Here is a 13,506-nt window from a genome sequence, read left to right as displayed (position 1 = left end):
AGGATTAAGATGGCGGAATAGAAGGACTGGAGCTCAACTTCTCTCCTAAAAACAACAAAACTCACAACTAAAAGCTGAGCAATCCCCACCTAAATGGACCGGAAACCTTAAAAAAGATACCCTACTCCAGAAGAACAAGAGGAGGCCACATCAAGAGGTAGGAGGGGCAATTTCGAGATATAAACAACCCCATACCTCCCGGTGGGAAGCTCCACAGACTGAAAACTAACTGGTTCACACAGACTCCCCTACAGGAGAGCTCTGAGCCCCACATCAAACCCTCACATGTGGGGATCTGGCACTGGGAGAAAGAGCCCCTTGAGCATCTGGCATTGGGGCTTGTGTGCTGGAGCTCCACAGGACTGGGGGAAATGGAGTCCCCATTCTTAAAAGACACACATGGACTTTCATGTGCACTGGATCCCAGGGCAAAGCAAAGTCTCCAAGGGAATCTGGGTCAAACCTGACCAAAGTTCTTGGAGGACATCCTGGGAAAACAGGGGTGAATGTGGCTTGTTGTGAGGGAGGGACATTTGAAGGCAAAACTCTCGGGAATATTCAGCAGCTGCCTTTCTTTGGAGGTGGCCATTTTGGGAAAATCTGGGCCCACCTGTCAATCAGTGCTGAGAAGCCCCAGGGCAAACAACAATCCAGGTGGGATCACAACCCCACCCCTCAGTAAACAAGCTACCTAAAGACCCCTCAGGCACACAGCTGCCCCTAATCCCATCCAGAGACTAAGCCCCACCCACCAGAGGGATTAGAATCAGCTCCACCTACCAGGGGGCAGCCATCAGCCCCTCCCATCAGGAAGCCTACACCAAGCCCCCATAAAGTCTTCAGCCACAAGGGGGGCAGACACCAGAAGTAAGAGAGGTACAACCCTTTTATCTGTAAAAACGTCACCACACCAAAAACCTATAAAAATGAAAAGACAGAGGACTATAACTCAGATGAAGGAGAAAGGAAAAAACCCCAGAAAATCAGCTAAGCGATGAGGAGATTCTTAGCCTCCAGGAAAAAGACTTTAGATTGTTGATGCTGAAGATAATGCAAGACATTGGAAATAAACTGGAGGCAAAGATGGATAACTTAGAGGAAACACTGAGCAAAGAGATACAAGATATAAAACTTCAACAAGAAGAGATGCAAAATACAATAACTGAAATAAAAAATTCACTAGAAACAACCAACAGCAGAATACAGGAGGCAGAAGAATGAATAAGCGAGGTGGAGGACAGATTAGCAGAAATTACGGATGCAGAACAGAAAAGAGAAAAAAGACTGAAAACAAATGAAGAGAGTCTCAGAGAACTCTGGGACAACGTTAAACACACCAACATCCGTATTATAGGGGTGCCAGAAGGAGAAGAGAGAGAGAAGGAGACAGAAAAAATATTCCAAGAGATACTAGCCGAAAACTTCCCTATCATGGGGAAGGAATCACTCACTCAAATCCAGGAAGCACAACGAGTACCATATAAAATAAACCCAAGGAGGAATACACCAAAGACACATATTAATCAAACTGACCAAAATTAAAGACAGAGAAAATCTTGAAAGCAGCTAGGGAAAAGAAACAAATAACATACAAGGGAACCCCAATAAGGTTATTGGCAGATTTTTCAGCAGAAACTCTGCAGGCCAGAAGGGAGTGGCATGATATACTTCACATGATGAAAGGAAAAAACCTCCAACCAAGATTACTTTACCCAGCAAGGCTCTCATTCAGATTTGAAGGAGAAATCAAAACCTTCACAGATAAGCAAAAGTTGAGAGAATTCAGCAACACTAAACCAGCCTTACAACAAATACTAAAGGAACTTCTCTAGGAAGAAAAGAAAAGACAGCAACAGGAAACAAAAATTCCACAAATGACAAGGCTCACCAGTAAAGGTATATATACAGTAAAGATACGAAATCACCCATGCACGATTATACCACCAAAATCAGAAATCATGAGAAAAGGTGGGTACAAATGCAGGACACTGGAGATGAACTTGCAATTAAGAGAACAACAACTTAAAACAATCTCGTATACATATAGACTCACATCAAAACTTCAGAATAACCGCAAACCAAAAACCTACAATTGATACACAAACAAGGAATCTCTGAAGAAGAAATATATCTCATAGTAAATAAGTGCATAATCCACCATGAAGGGGGTCATTTGACATCATTCTTGGAATGTTGAAGTATTCTTACATCTGATTCTGATTTCCTCTCCAAAGAATTTATGATAATTATAATTAAATAATACAACTGTACAATTAAATAATATAGGTGTACAACTGTATTATTAATAACCATTTCTCTCCATGGTACAATGTAAAGTCTATAATGTCTTGTTTATCACATCACCTAGAATGGTGTAATGCCTTTATTGAAGAACCAGTGAGATGTAACAAATTGTGAGGACATATTTATATAGTTACACTGTTTTTTAACCAACTTATGCATTTTATATTTTACTTATTTTCAGAGGGTATATTATTTTTGTTATTCTTACCAGTTAAGTTATTCTTTTTATTATGCTATATAAAATATGTATATAAGGCATTCTTTATAAATTTTAGTTGCATAATACACACAATTTTAATATAATGCTAATTTTTAAAGAAAAATTGAAATGTAATAGATAATACTAAATAGTAAAGATGAAAGCCATACAAAATGGGATAAAGTATAGAATAAATTTCCTATTTGTCTCAGCATATTTTCCATTCCACTTCTCCAAAGAGAGTTGCTTAATATGTTTCTTAAGATCCATGATATAATAATCTGTGTGAATGTAACTGTGTTTAAATATATGTATTTTATTTTGTAAAAAAAAAAAAAAAAATTAAAGAAGAGGCATTCTTCCCAAACCATGCAAACCATTCACTAGTTATTACTGAACATGAAAAGAAAATTGTATACAGTGATGAATATATTTACTTTGGAATTAGTTAACTAGCTAGTTACTTACAATTATAAAAGAGCTCTGAAGATACAACTGAAGGGTAAGATTTAAAATGTTCTTTAATTACTGTATGATAGATAGTTTCTTACCACTATGCACTCAGAATTGTCAATTCAAACTGTTTCCAATTTGAATTCTACCAAGTTTTCTTAGTTTCTAACAAGATTTGCTTCATTAATGGAGTTTTTATTATTGTTGTAATTAAAAATAATTATGAAAAAAAAACCCCAAAAAACAAACAATTCAGCAAGTAACAAAGAACCTAAAGAATGGGATCTCTTCCTAGTGAGTCAAATCTCAGAAATGCAACAGATTCTCTAACAACTACTGTCTTTTATAGATAATGGGAACACAGAGATTGACAGACTATCTTCTTTACATCATCATAACTGATAAAGACCCTGCCAAAACTAATCAACATCAAGTAAAACTGATATGACTTCTGAAGATTCATTTACAAATATTCACAATTATAAATATTAAAAAACTGGTTAGTTATTTTTGAAATATTTTAAATTATTTTTCATGTGTGAAAAAGGTAATTTTGTGAATGTTTTTAAGTCCTCTATTTGCTACATTAGGCTGAAAAATCATAATATTAAGTTTTCTGATCTACAAAGAATACTCCCCAAAACAGAGAGGCAATATACCTAAATCAAAGATTCAAGCAAAATATATATATATATATTTCTTTTTTTTGTCTTTTTGCTATTTCTTGGGCCGCTCCCTCGGCATATGGAGGTTCCCAGGCTAGGGGTTGAATCGGATCTGTAGCCACCAGCCTACGCCAGAGCCACAGCAACTTGGGATCTGAGCCGCGTCTGCAACCTACACCACAGCTCACGGCAACGCCGGATCGTTAACCCACTGAGCAAGGGCAGGGACTGAACCCGCAACCTCACGGTTCCTAGTCGGATTCGTTAACCACTGCGCCACGACGGGAACTCCTCAAGCAAAATATTGATTCAACTTTATTTTTATTTTTTTGTCTTTTTAGGGCCGCACCCATGGCATATGGAGGTTCCTAGGCTAAGGGTCTAATTGGAGCTAGAGCTGCTGGCCTACACCACAGCCACAGCAATTTGGGATCCAAGCCATGTCTTCGACCTACATCTCAGCTCAGGGCAATGCCTGATCCTTAACCCACTGAGCAAGGCCAGGGATGGAACCTGTGTTCTCATGGATACTAGTTGGGTGTGCTAACCAGTGAACCATGACGGGGACTCCTGCTTCGACTTTAAAAAAAAAATTTTTTTAATTAAAGTTTAGTTGATTTACAATGTGCCTCAATTTTTTAACCTCAAATCACAAACAGAATGGACTTCTCTGAAACTAAATGCCACTTGATCAATGACATCACTACAGTCAGCTACAAAGCTAGACCACCAATGTGTGCATATGGGTGCCTTATATTAACGGGCCAATTGTAGCTTATCCCATGTTCTCCCAGAAACTGAAGAGTCCATGAGTGGGCTACACCCTCATAGTTACTGGATGAACAGACTAGTGATTACAGAGGTTGATAGATTTAAAAATTCAAGTCCTGTCTATGCTAATTATACTGGCAATCTATTGACTCACTCTGTATGTATACATACATATATATATTGTGGCCATGCCTGTGGCACATGGAATTTCCTGGGTCAGGGATTGAACCCGTGCCACAGCAGAGACCTGAGCCTTAACCTGCTGAGCCACAAGGGTTAATAAATCTCCATGTACCCATACCAGCTTCAATAATTATCAACTTAAGGCTATTTTGTTTCATCTATACCTCTCACCCTCTTGCCAGCTCCCATATTATTTTTTTTTTGCCTTTTCTAGGGCCGCACCTGCGGCATATGGAGGTTCCCAGGCTAGGGGTCTAATCGGAGCTGTAGCTGCCAGCCTACACCACAGCCACAGCGACACAGGATCCAAGCCATGTCTATGACCTACAGCACAGCTCACGGCAATGCCGGAACCTTAACCCACTGGGCAAGGCCAGGGATCTAACCCAAAACCTCATGGTTTCTAGTTGGATTTGTTAACCACTGAGCCACAACAGGAACTCACCGTATTATTTTATTTTTTTTTTTTATTTATTTTTTTTAAAGGGCTTTATTTGAAGATTCAAATGATTTTTTTTTTTTTTTTTTTTTTTTTTGTCTTTTTAGGGCCGCACCCATGGCATAAGTAAGTTTCCAGGCTAGGGGTCCAATCTGAGCTGTAGCCACCAGCCTATGGCACAGCCACAGCAATGTGGGATCTGAGCCACATCTACAGCCTACACCACAGGTCATGGCAATGCCGGATTCTTAACCCATGATCGAGGCCAGGGATCGAACCTGTGTCCTCATGGATGCTAGTCGGCTTTGTTAACCACTGAGCCACGACAGGAACTCCTCACCGTATTATTTTAAAACAAGCTTCGGATCATATCATTTCACCTAAAATTATTTCGGTATATATCCCTAAAAGATAAGGACTTAAAAAAAGAAGGAATATCAACACCATTATCGCCCTAAAAATATTGTAATTCTGTGACTACAGTAGATAACACTGTATAATTGAAATGTGCTAAGAACAGAATTTACATGCACTACTCTCTATCTTTCCCCCCCAAAAGGATAAATATGTGGGGTGATGGATGTGTTTATCAACTAGATAATGAGAATCTTTTCACACTGTTTATCACATCACCATGATGTATACTTTAAATATCTTAAATTTTGTCAATCATACCTCAATAAAGCTAAATATATACAATTCTTTAACCCCAAATACTCAGAATTCAAAGTGACAAATATATATTTTAAAAGAGTTAGTCTGGGAGTTCCCGTCGTGGCCCAGTGGTTAACGAATCCAAATAGGAACCATGAAGTTTCGGGTTCAGTCCCTGCCCTTGCTCAGTGGGTTAACGATCCAGCGTTGCCGTGAGCTGTGGTGTAGGTCGAGGACGCGGCTCGGATCCCGCGTTGCTGTGGCTCTGGCGCAGGCCAGTGTCTACAGCTCCGATTCGACCCCTAGCCTGGGAACCTCCATATGCCAAGGGAGCGGCCCAAGAAATATGTAAAAAAACAAACATGGAGTTCCTGTCGTGGCGCAGTGGTTAATGAATCCGACAAGGAACCATGAGGTTGCGGCTTCGGTCCCTGCCCTTGCTCAGTGGGTTGACGATCCGGCGTTGCCATGAGCTGTGGTGTAGGTTGCAGACGCGGCTCGGATCCCGAGTTGCTGTGGCTCTGGCTTAGGCTGGTGGCTACAGCTCCGACTGGACCCTTAGCCTGGGAACCTCCATATGCCGCGGGATCGGCCCAAAGAAATAGCAAAAAGACAAACAAAGAAACAAACAAAAAAGAGTTAGTTTGGGAGTTCCCGTCGTGGCGCAGTGGTTAACGAATCTGACTAGGAATCATGAGGTTGTGGGTTGGATCCTTGGCCTTGCTCAGTGGGTTAAGGATCCGGCATTGCCATGAGCTGTGGTGTAGGTGGAAGACGAGGCTTGGATCCCGCGTTGCTGTGACTCTGGTGTAGGCTGGTGGCTACAGCTCCGATTAGCCCCCTAGGCTGGGAACCTCCATATGCCTCAGGTGTGGCCCTAGAAAAGGCAAAAAGACAAAAAAAAAAAAAAAAAGAGTTAGTTTGAATGAGGTTACAAAAGGGTTCACATAGTATAATTGAAGGATATATCTCCTAAATCTCTCTTAATCTATAGGTTCCCCATTCATCTCTTTTTAACTCCTTTGTAATTCATGGTTGAAAAATACTAAGCAAAAACATATTTTCTAGACACCATTTTAACTGCTAGGGTAAAAAATAAATAAATCATCTGTTATTTATCTAAGCCTAAAAATTCTTAAGATAATCACTGACTCAGTATCTCATGTAAATATAGAAAGGGAAGGATGAAAATTGTTTTGCATTTATGTGAAATCAATAAGCATTAGCAAGTCTCAAAAGACAGGTCTGATTCCCATGAAATGTGTGCATACTCTACTACTATAAAGAATGTTAATAGAATTCCCGTTGTGGCTCAGTGGAAACAAACCTGACTAGTATCCATGAGGACACAAATTCAATCCCTGTCCTTGCTCAGTGGATTAAGGATCCGGCATTGCTGTGAGCAATTATTGCATACACAGCTCAGGTACCATGTTGCTGTGGCTGTGATGCAGGCCAGCAGCTGCAGCTCCAATTTGACCCCTAGCCTGGGAACTTCCATATGCTGTTGGTGCAGCCCTAAAAAGACAAAAAAAAAAAAAAAAACCGCTAAGTACTTTTGGCAAGTGTTCTCTCTGACATCAAGGGTCATCATGTTTGAATTTTGGTGGATTGTTAGTACTTTTCCAAAAATGAAGTGCAAACAAAAAAGTGGGTTTCTGGAGTTCTCTGGTGGTCTAGTGCATAGGACTAGACCTGATTTGGGACCTGAGATCCACATCAAGCCACTGCTTGGAGCAGCCAAAGGAAAAAAAAAAAAGTGAGTTTCTAAGCCTAGATTATGTTTACAATTCAACTGAAAGCAAAAATAGCATATGGCAAGGCATGCTGGGTAAATTAAAGTCACAATGAGCAAATATTTAATGAATTCTATAAATTCATTCTAATAATCCTGCCCTTGGGCATACATCCAGACAAAACTTTCCTTAAAAAAGACACATGCACCAGCATGTTCACTGCAGCTCTATTCACAACAGCCAAGACATGGAAACAACCCAAATGTCCATAGACAAATGACTGGGTTAGGAAGATGTGGTATATATACACAATGGAATACTACTCAGCCATAAAAAAAACCGAAATAATGCCATTTGCAGCAACATGGATGGAACTAGAGACTCTCATACTGAGTGAAGTAAGTCAGAAAGACAAATACCATATGGTATCATTTATATCTGGAATCTAATATAAGGCACAAATGAACCTTGCCACAGAAAAGAAAATCATGGACTTGCAGAACAGATTGTGGTTGCCAAGGGGGAGGGGGGAAGGAATGGGATGGATTGGGAGCTAGGGGTTAATAAATGCCAACTATTGCCTTTGGAATGGATTAGCAATGAGATCCTGCTGTGTAGCACTGGGAACTATGCTAGTCACTTATGATGGAGCATGATAATGTGTGAAAATAGAATGTGTACATGTATGTGTAACTGGGTCACCATGCTGTACAGTACAAAAAAAATTGTATTGGGGAAATAACATAAAAAAAACTAATTATTTGGAGTTCCCATCGTGGCGCAGTGGTTAACGAATCCGACTAGGAACCATGAGGTTGCGGCTTCGGTCCCTGCCCTTGCTCAGTGGGTTAACGATCCGGCGTTGCCGTGAGCTGTGGTGTAGGTTGCAGACACGGCTCGGATCCCGCGTTGCTGTGGCTCTGGCGTAGGCCGGTGGCTACAGCTCGGATTCAACCCCTAGCCTGGGAACCTCCATATGCCGCGGGAGCGGCCCAAGAAATAGCAACAACAACAACAACAACAAAAAAGACAAAAGACAGAAAAAAAAAAAAACTAATTATTTTAATGAATTCTATTAATTCCAGTAAATTAGTTGTTTTTAATAATTTGTGCATTGTTATCATCTTTTCTAAAAGAAATTCTGACAACTAAAAGGACTTACAAAGTTCTATTTCCAGAAGATGAAAGAGGTAATCAGCATGCTGAGGTTTAAAAAAGCTTTTAAAATAATTATCCAGCCAACAATTATCCCCATTGTTACTAGTTGTAATGAACCCAACTAGTATCCACAAAGACTGGGGTTCAATCCCTGGCCTCGCTCAGTGGGTTAAGGATGTAGTGTTGCCACAAGCTTTGGCATAGGTCAAAGATGTGGCCTTTACCTGGTGTTGCTGTGGCTGTGGCATAGGCCAGCAGGTGCAGGTCCGACTGGACCTCTAGCCTGGGAATTTCCATATGCCACATGTTCGGCCCTAAAAAGCAAAAAAAAAAAAAAAAAAAAATCCAATCAATCCCCTGCCTCCAAGTTTGCTCTCAAACTAGGTACCACAGCCATAAAATGATTCAATAATAGAAGGCGATTCAGCACCTTCTCTCACAACATGTTTGTTTTAGAAATCTTAAAGTCTCGATTTTTTTCCCTTCATTCTTTTAGGTTTACTTACACAGCCTTAAATCCCAGAGGTAAAACTCAGAGATAAGAGGGCTACGTAGAGTTGGAATGTGCCAAATAGGAGTTGAAAATCATAATTACAGTAAAAAATTTATAATATTAAATTCACATTATTCACAGCTCTGAATTACATAGTGGTTTACTTCGCTTCATAATATTTCTTTCAATGCAAACATGTGATGTGTCAAAACTACAGAAATAATTTCTAAATGTTGAGTGGTAGATTCTGGAAAACAGTAAAAATAGTAAAAATGCTCTAAAATTTTATTCCTCACATTTAAAAAAAAAAGCTTTATTGAGATATAATTCACACACCTTACATATTACCCATTTAAAGTGTACAATTTAGAGGCTTTTAGTATAGTCACAAGGTTTGTGCAATCATCATCACTATTTAATCCAGAACATTTCACCACCCCAAAAGAAACCTTATACCCATTAGTAGGTATTCCCTTATCTCCTCTCCTCAGTCCTGGTAACCACTAATCTAACTTTGTCTGTACAAATTTGCCTATTTTGAGCATTTCATATAAATGGGGTCATATGATATGTGGCCTTTTTGTGTTTGACTCCCTTCACTGAGTGTAACATTTTCCAACGTTCACTCACAGTATAGCATATATCAGCATTCCAGTCCTTTTTATGGTATAGTAATATTCCATTGTGGACATACCACATTTTGCTATTGATTCAACATCTTAGTTTTCACTTCTGGGCCATAATGATTAATGCTGACATTTCAAGAATATCTGATCAAAAATGCTTAAAAATTGTACATATTATACCCCCCCCAAAAAGGCTAAACAAAAAAAGGATCCATTAATATGTACTTAATTAAGCATGAAAAATTTTCTGGAAGAACACAAGACATATGTAACCGTGATCAGTGTCTATATGCCCCCTCCTTTTTTTCAACCATGAACATGGGTTAACATCTTAATTTGAATACTAGAGCTTTCTGAGGTAAATAAATTTTTTTTTTTTTTTTGTCTTTTCAAGGGCTGCACCCCCAGCATACGGAGGTTCCCAGGATAGGGGTCTATTCAGAGCTGTAGCCGCCAGCCTACGCCAGAGCCATAGCAACCCGAGATCTGAGTTGCGTCTGTGACCCACACCACAGCCCATGGCAACAGCAGATCCTCAACCCACTGAGCAGGGCCGGGGATCAAACCTGCAACCTCATGGTCCCTAGCTGGATTCGTTAACCACTGGACCACGACGGAAATTCCCAAAATTAATTTTTATATTTCCAAAAAATTTTTGTAGACAGATTCTAGGTAGGCACAGGAATCAAGGGTCCATTCAAAAGTAGGTTACGTCAGCGTGTTATGAAATGTTCATTATGGGCCTTGGAATGAAAAAATTAGCTAAAATGGTTGCTAATAGCACTTCCACAGATTATTTTAAGATAAACATAGGGAAGTACTATAATACAGTGGGAAGGCTACAAGTTTTTTTAAGTCTAACAATTCAAATCTGATTTAGTCACTTACTATTTGACCTTAAGTACACTGTTTAGACTCTCCATGCCTTGGTTTCCACATCTGTAATATGAGAAAATCCTCTAGATAGTGGTTCCTTGTCTTTATACACATGACAGTCACCATTTATAAGTTGAAAAATGCTAAAGATTGTCCATGTGATAAAAATTATATTTTCACGGAGTTTCCGCTGTGGCACAATGGGATCAATAGCATCTCTACAGTGCCAAGACGCAAGTTTAATCCCGGCCTGGCACAATGGGTTTAAGGATCCAGCATTACTGCAGCTGTGTGGTATAGGTCACAACTGCAATTCAGATCTGATTCCTCATCCAGGGACTCCATGTGCCTCAGGGCAGCCAAAAAAGAAAAAAAAAATTATATTTTCAGTGTCCAAACACTGAAAAAATATCTATGGAAATTATAAAGATTTAAGTTTGACAATACTTAAAATTTGCATTAATATAGAGAAAGAGCTACTGGTGAGCACTCATTTAGAGTGATCTATCATGGCAATTTGACACTGCCTATCGAATTTTAAATGCCTGACCCAGCAATCTAACTTTATACTACAGATATGCTTACACAACGGGCACAGATACAATGCTCTAGAATATTCACCACAGCACTGTTTGTAATCACAAAAAAGGAGACTGTGATAAACATCCAACAATAAGGGTGGTATAAACAGTTACACCCAAAAATAAAAATACCACATGCACTTCTAATGGAATATAAATGGATACATATCTAGATGGCCAACCCAAGAGAAACACTGATCAAAATCCTTAAAAATTGTGATAACCTTTGATCCAACAGTTTGACATTTAGAAATGTATTCTCATAACAAAGGATGTGATAAAAGACAGAGATGTTCATAATAGCTCTTTAAAGTAGCAGTACATCCTTTACAACCTATTGCTAATAACAGTTAACCAAACAACAAACACCACCAGGACTTTGCTGGTGGCTCAGCAGGTTAAGGATCTAGTGTGGTCATTGCTGTGGTGTGGGTTTGATCCTGGCCCAAAAACGTCTGCATGCTGTAGATGTGGCCAAAAAAATAAAAAATAAAAAAAGGAAAAAAATCACTATGTGTAAATATATGGATAATTATAAAATCATTTTTTTTTTCTAAATTGCATTCCCCTTGTGGTGCAGCATGTTAAGGATCCAGCATTTGTAACCTCAGCAGCTCAGGTTGCTGCTATGGTGTAAGTTCAACCCCTGTCCCAGGAACTTCGATGTGTCACAGGTGTGGCCCCGAAAAAACCCCAAAACAAAAAAACCTCCTAAAAACCAAACAGGAAATAGTCATCAAAAATGTTAAAGACTCATTAAAATGAGAAGATATTCACTGCATATTAAGGCAAAAAGGGAGAATCTATGTGTATTCATTTTTATAAAAAAAGTAAATCACTAAACATAGCATACAGACTTACATAAAAGCATATAATCAGACAGAATAAGTTACAAACAGTTATCTTCAAGTAGTGAGATTACAGTTAAAAATTGTTTTTCTCCTTTTTTACTGTCCACTCTTCCCACAATGCACATATTATTCTTTTTTTTAAACTAAATGAATTTTATTACATTTATAGTTATACAATGATCATCACAACTCAATTTTATAGCGTTTCTATCTCAAACCCCCAGCCCATCCCAGCAACCTGTCTCCTTTGGAAACTCTAAGTATTGTGCATATTGTTCTTGTATTAATAAAACTATTTCATGTTCAAAATAAACAAAATAATTAAAATAAGTCCTTTATAGCAATGCAATCATTCTATGAAGGTGCTTATTCTAGACACGAATCTTGAGACCTAACTTGCCAAAAACTCATTTTCAGAATACAGAAACAGTCATCAGAAATGAAATAGAAACCAATACTATATAACTTCTCTAGTCAGGAGTTCCCGTCATGGCACAGTGGAAATGAATCCGACTAGGAACCATGTGGTTGCAGGTTCCACCCCTGGCCTCGGTCAGTGGGTTAAGGATCCGGCATTGCCGTGGGCTGTGGTATAGGTCACAGACGCGGCTCGGATCTGGCGTTGCTGTGGCTGTGGTGCAGGCCGAAGGCTATAGCTCTGATTCGACCTCTAGCCTGGGAACCTCCATATGCTGTGGGCATGGCCCTAAAAAGAAAAAGACAAAAAAAAAAAAAAAAAAATCAAAAAACTTTTCTAGTCAACAAACTTACTAAAAAACACTACTCTTTCACCATTTCCTTCAGGTAAACAACAACCCTGTCCTATTTTCCACAGCCAGGAACCAATAACCAAATGAATCTGCCAAAGAAAACATAGAACAAAGCTGCCCCCTAGGAGAACTCTTACCAAAATAGTGGAGCTCTTATTAAAAAAACAAAAACAATCAAACCACTACCACCACCCCCCAGATCTCTTTTTAACAGTTGGAATTTTGGGGTTCATATTTTTGTCTCCTAGAATCAGCAATAAGAATCAGCTACCTTCCAACCTGAAACACTAGCATCGATTCAGCACTAACTCAGAAGGAACAGCAACATCTACTTCCATATCAGAGAATCAGTTCTAACTCACTCTAACACCAGCAGAATCATGTCAGTATCTAAAACCGAACAGGTACAGCTGTTCCTAAGACCTTTTTTATTCTCTCACCTTTCTAGCCCAGGCAGAATTTCCCAATAATCCCACTTACCATTGTTGTTGGCAATTAGTGTGACAAGGGTCTTCTTTGTACTGTCGCTGTTCTGTGCTCCGCTGCTACTAACGGTGGTGGATGTAGAGAGGTGCCCAGTAACAGAAGCATGGGCAGCAATGGGCACTGGAGCCGAGACAGGCTGCTGGCTCACAGTAACTGTGGGGAAGGGGAGGCATAGTCACTTGGAGACAGGGACAGATGACACTAAAGGACAGTGTTCCAATCTTCCCTTTCCCTCTTACTGTGGGTTTCTATAGCCGAAAA

At 39.4% G+C, this 13,506-nt stretch overlaps 1 protein-coding gene across 12 annotated transcripts in view; it reads right to left on the bottom strand.

Annotated features, from left to right (window-relative positions):
• Positions 1-13,506, bottom strand: part of POGZ (pogo transposable element derived with ZNF domain) — a 56,393-nt gene that overhangs the window by 22,068 nt on the left and 20,819 nt on the right. For 8 of the 12 annotated variants that reach the window (XM_085022934.1, XM_085022936.1, XM_005663450.4 and 5 more), the window contains one exon: positions 13,240-13,398. The exons of the other annotated variants lie outside the window; for them this stretch is intronic. In XM_085022934.1, the coding sequence (XP_084879060.1) occupies positions 13,240-13,398 (159 nt within the window). The remainder of the gene's footprint in view (positions 1-13,239; positions 13,399-13,506) is intronic. 12 annotated transcript variants of the gene reach the window in all.

This window comes from Sus scrofa, chromosome 4, assembly GCF_054392235.1.
Source record: "Sus scrofa isolate SSC_HxYL_T2T_F1_AM1 chromosome 4, Sscrofa_HxYL_maternal_Yorkshire_Landrace_v2.0, whole genome shotgun sequence".
NCBI classification, from domain to species: domain Eukaryota; kingdom Metazoa; phylum Chordata; class Mammalia; order Artiodactyla; family Suidae; genus Sus; species Sus scrofa.
Note: the sequence above shows the minus strand (reverse complement) of the source record. Positions and strands in the feature narration are given on the sequence as shown.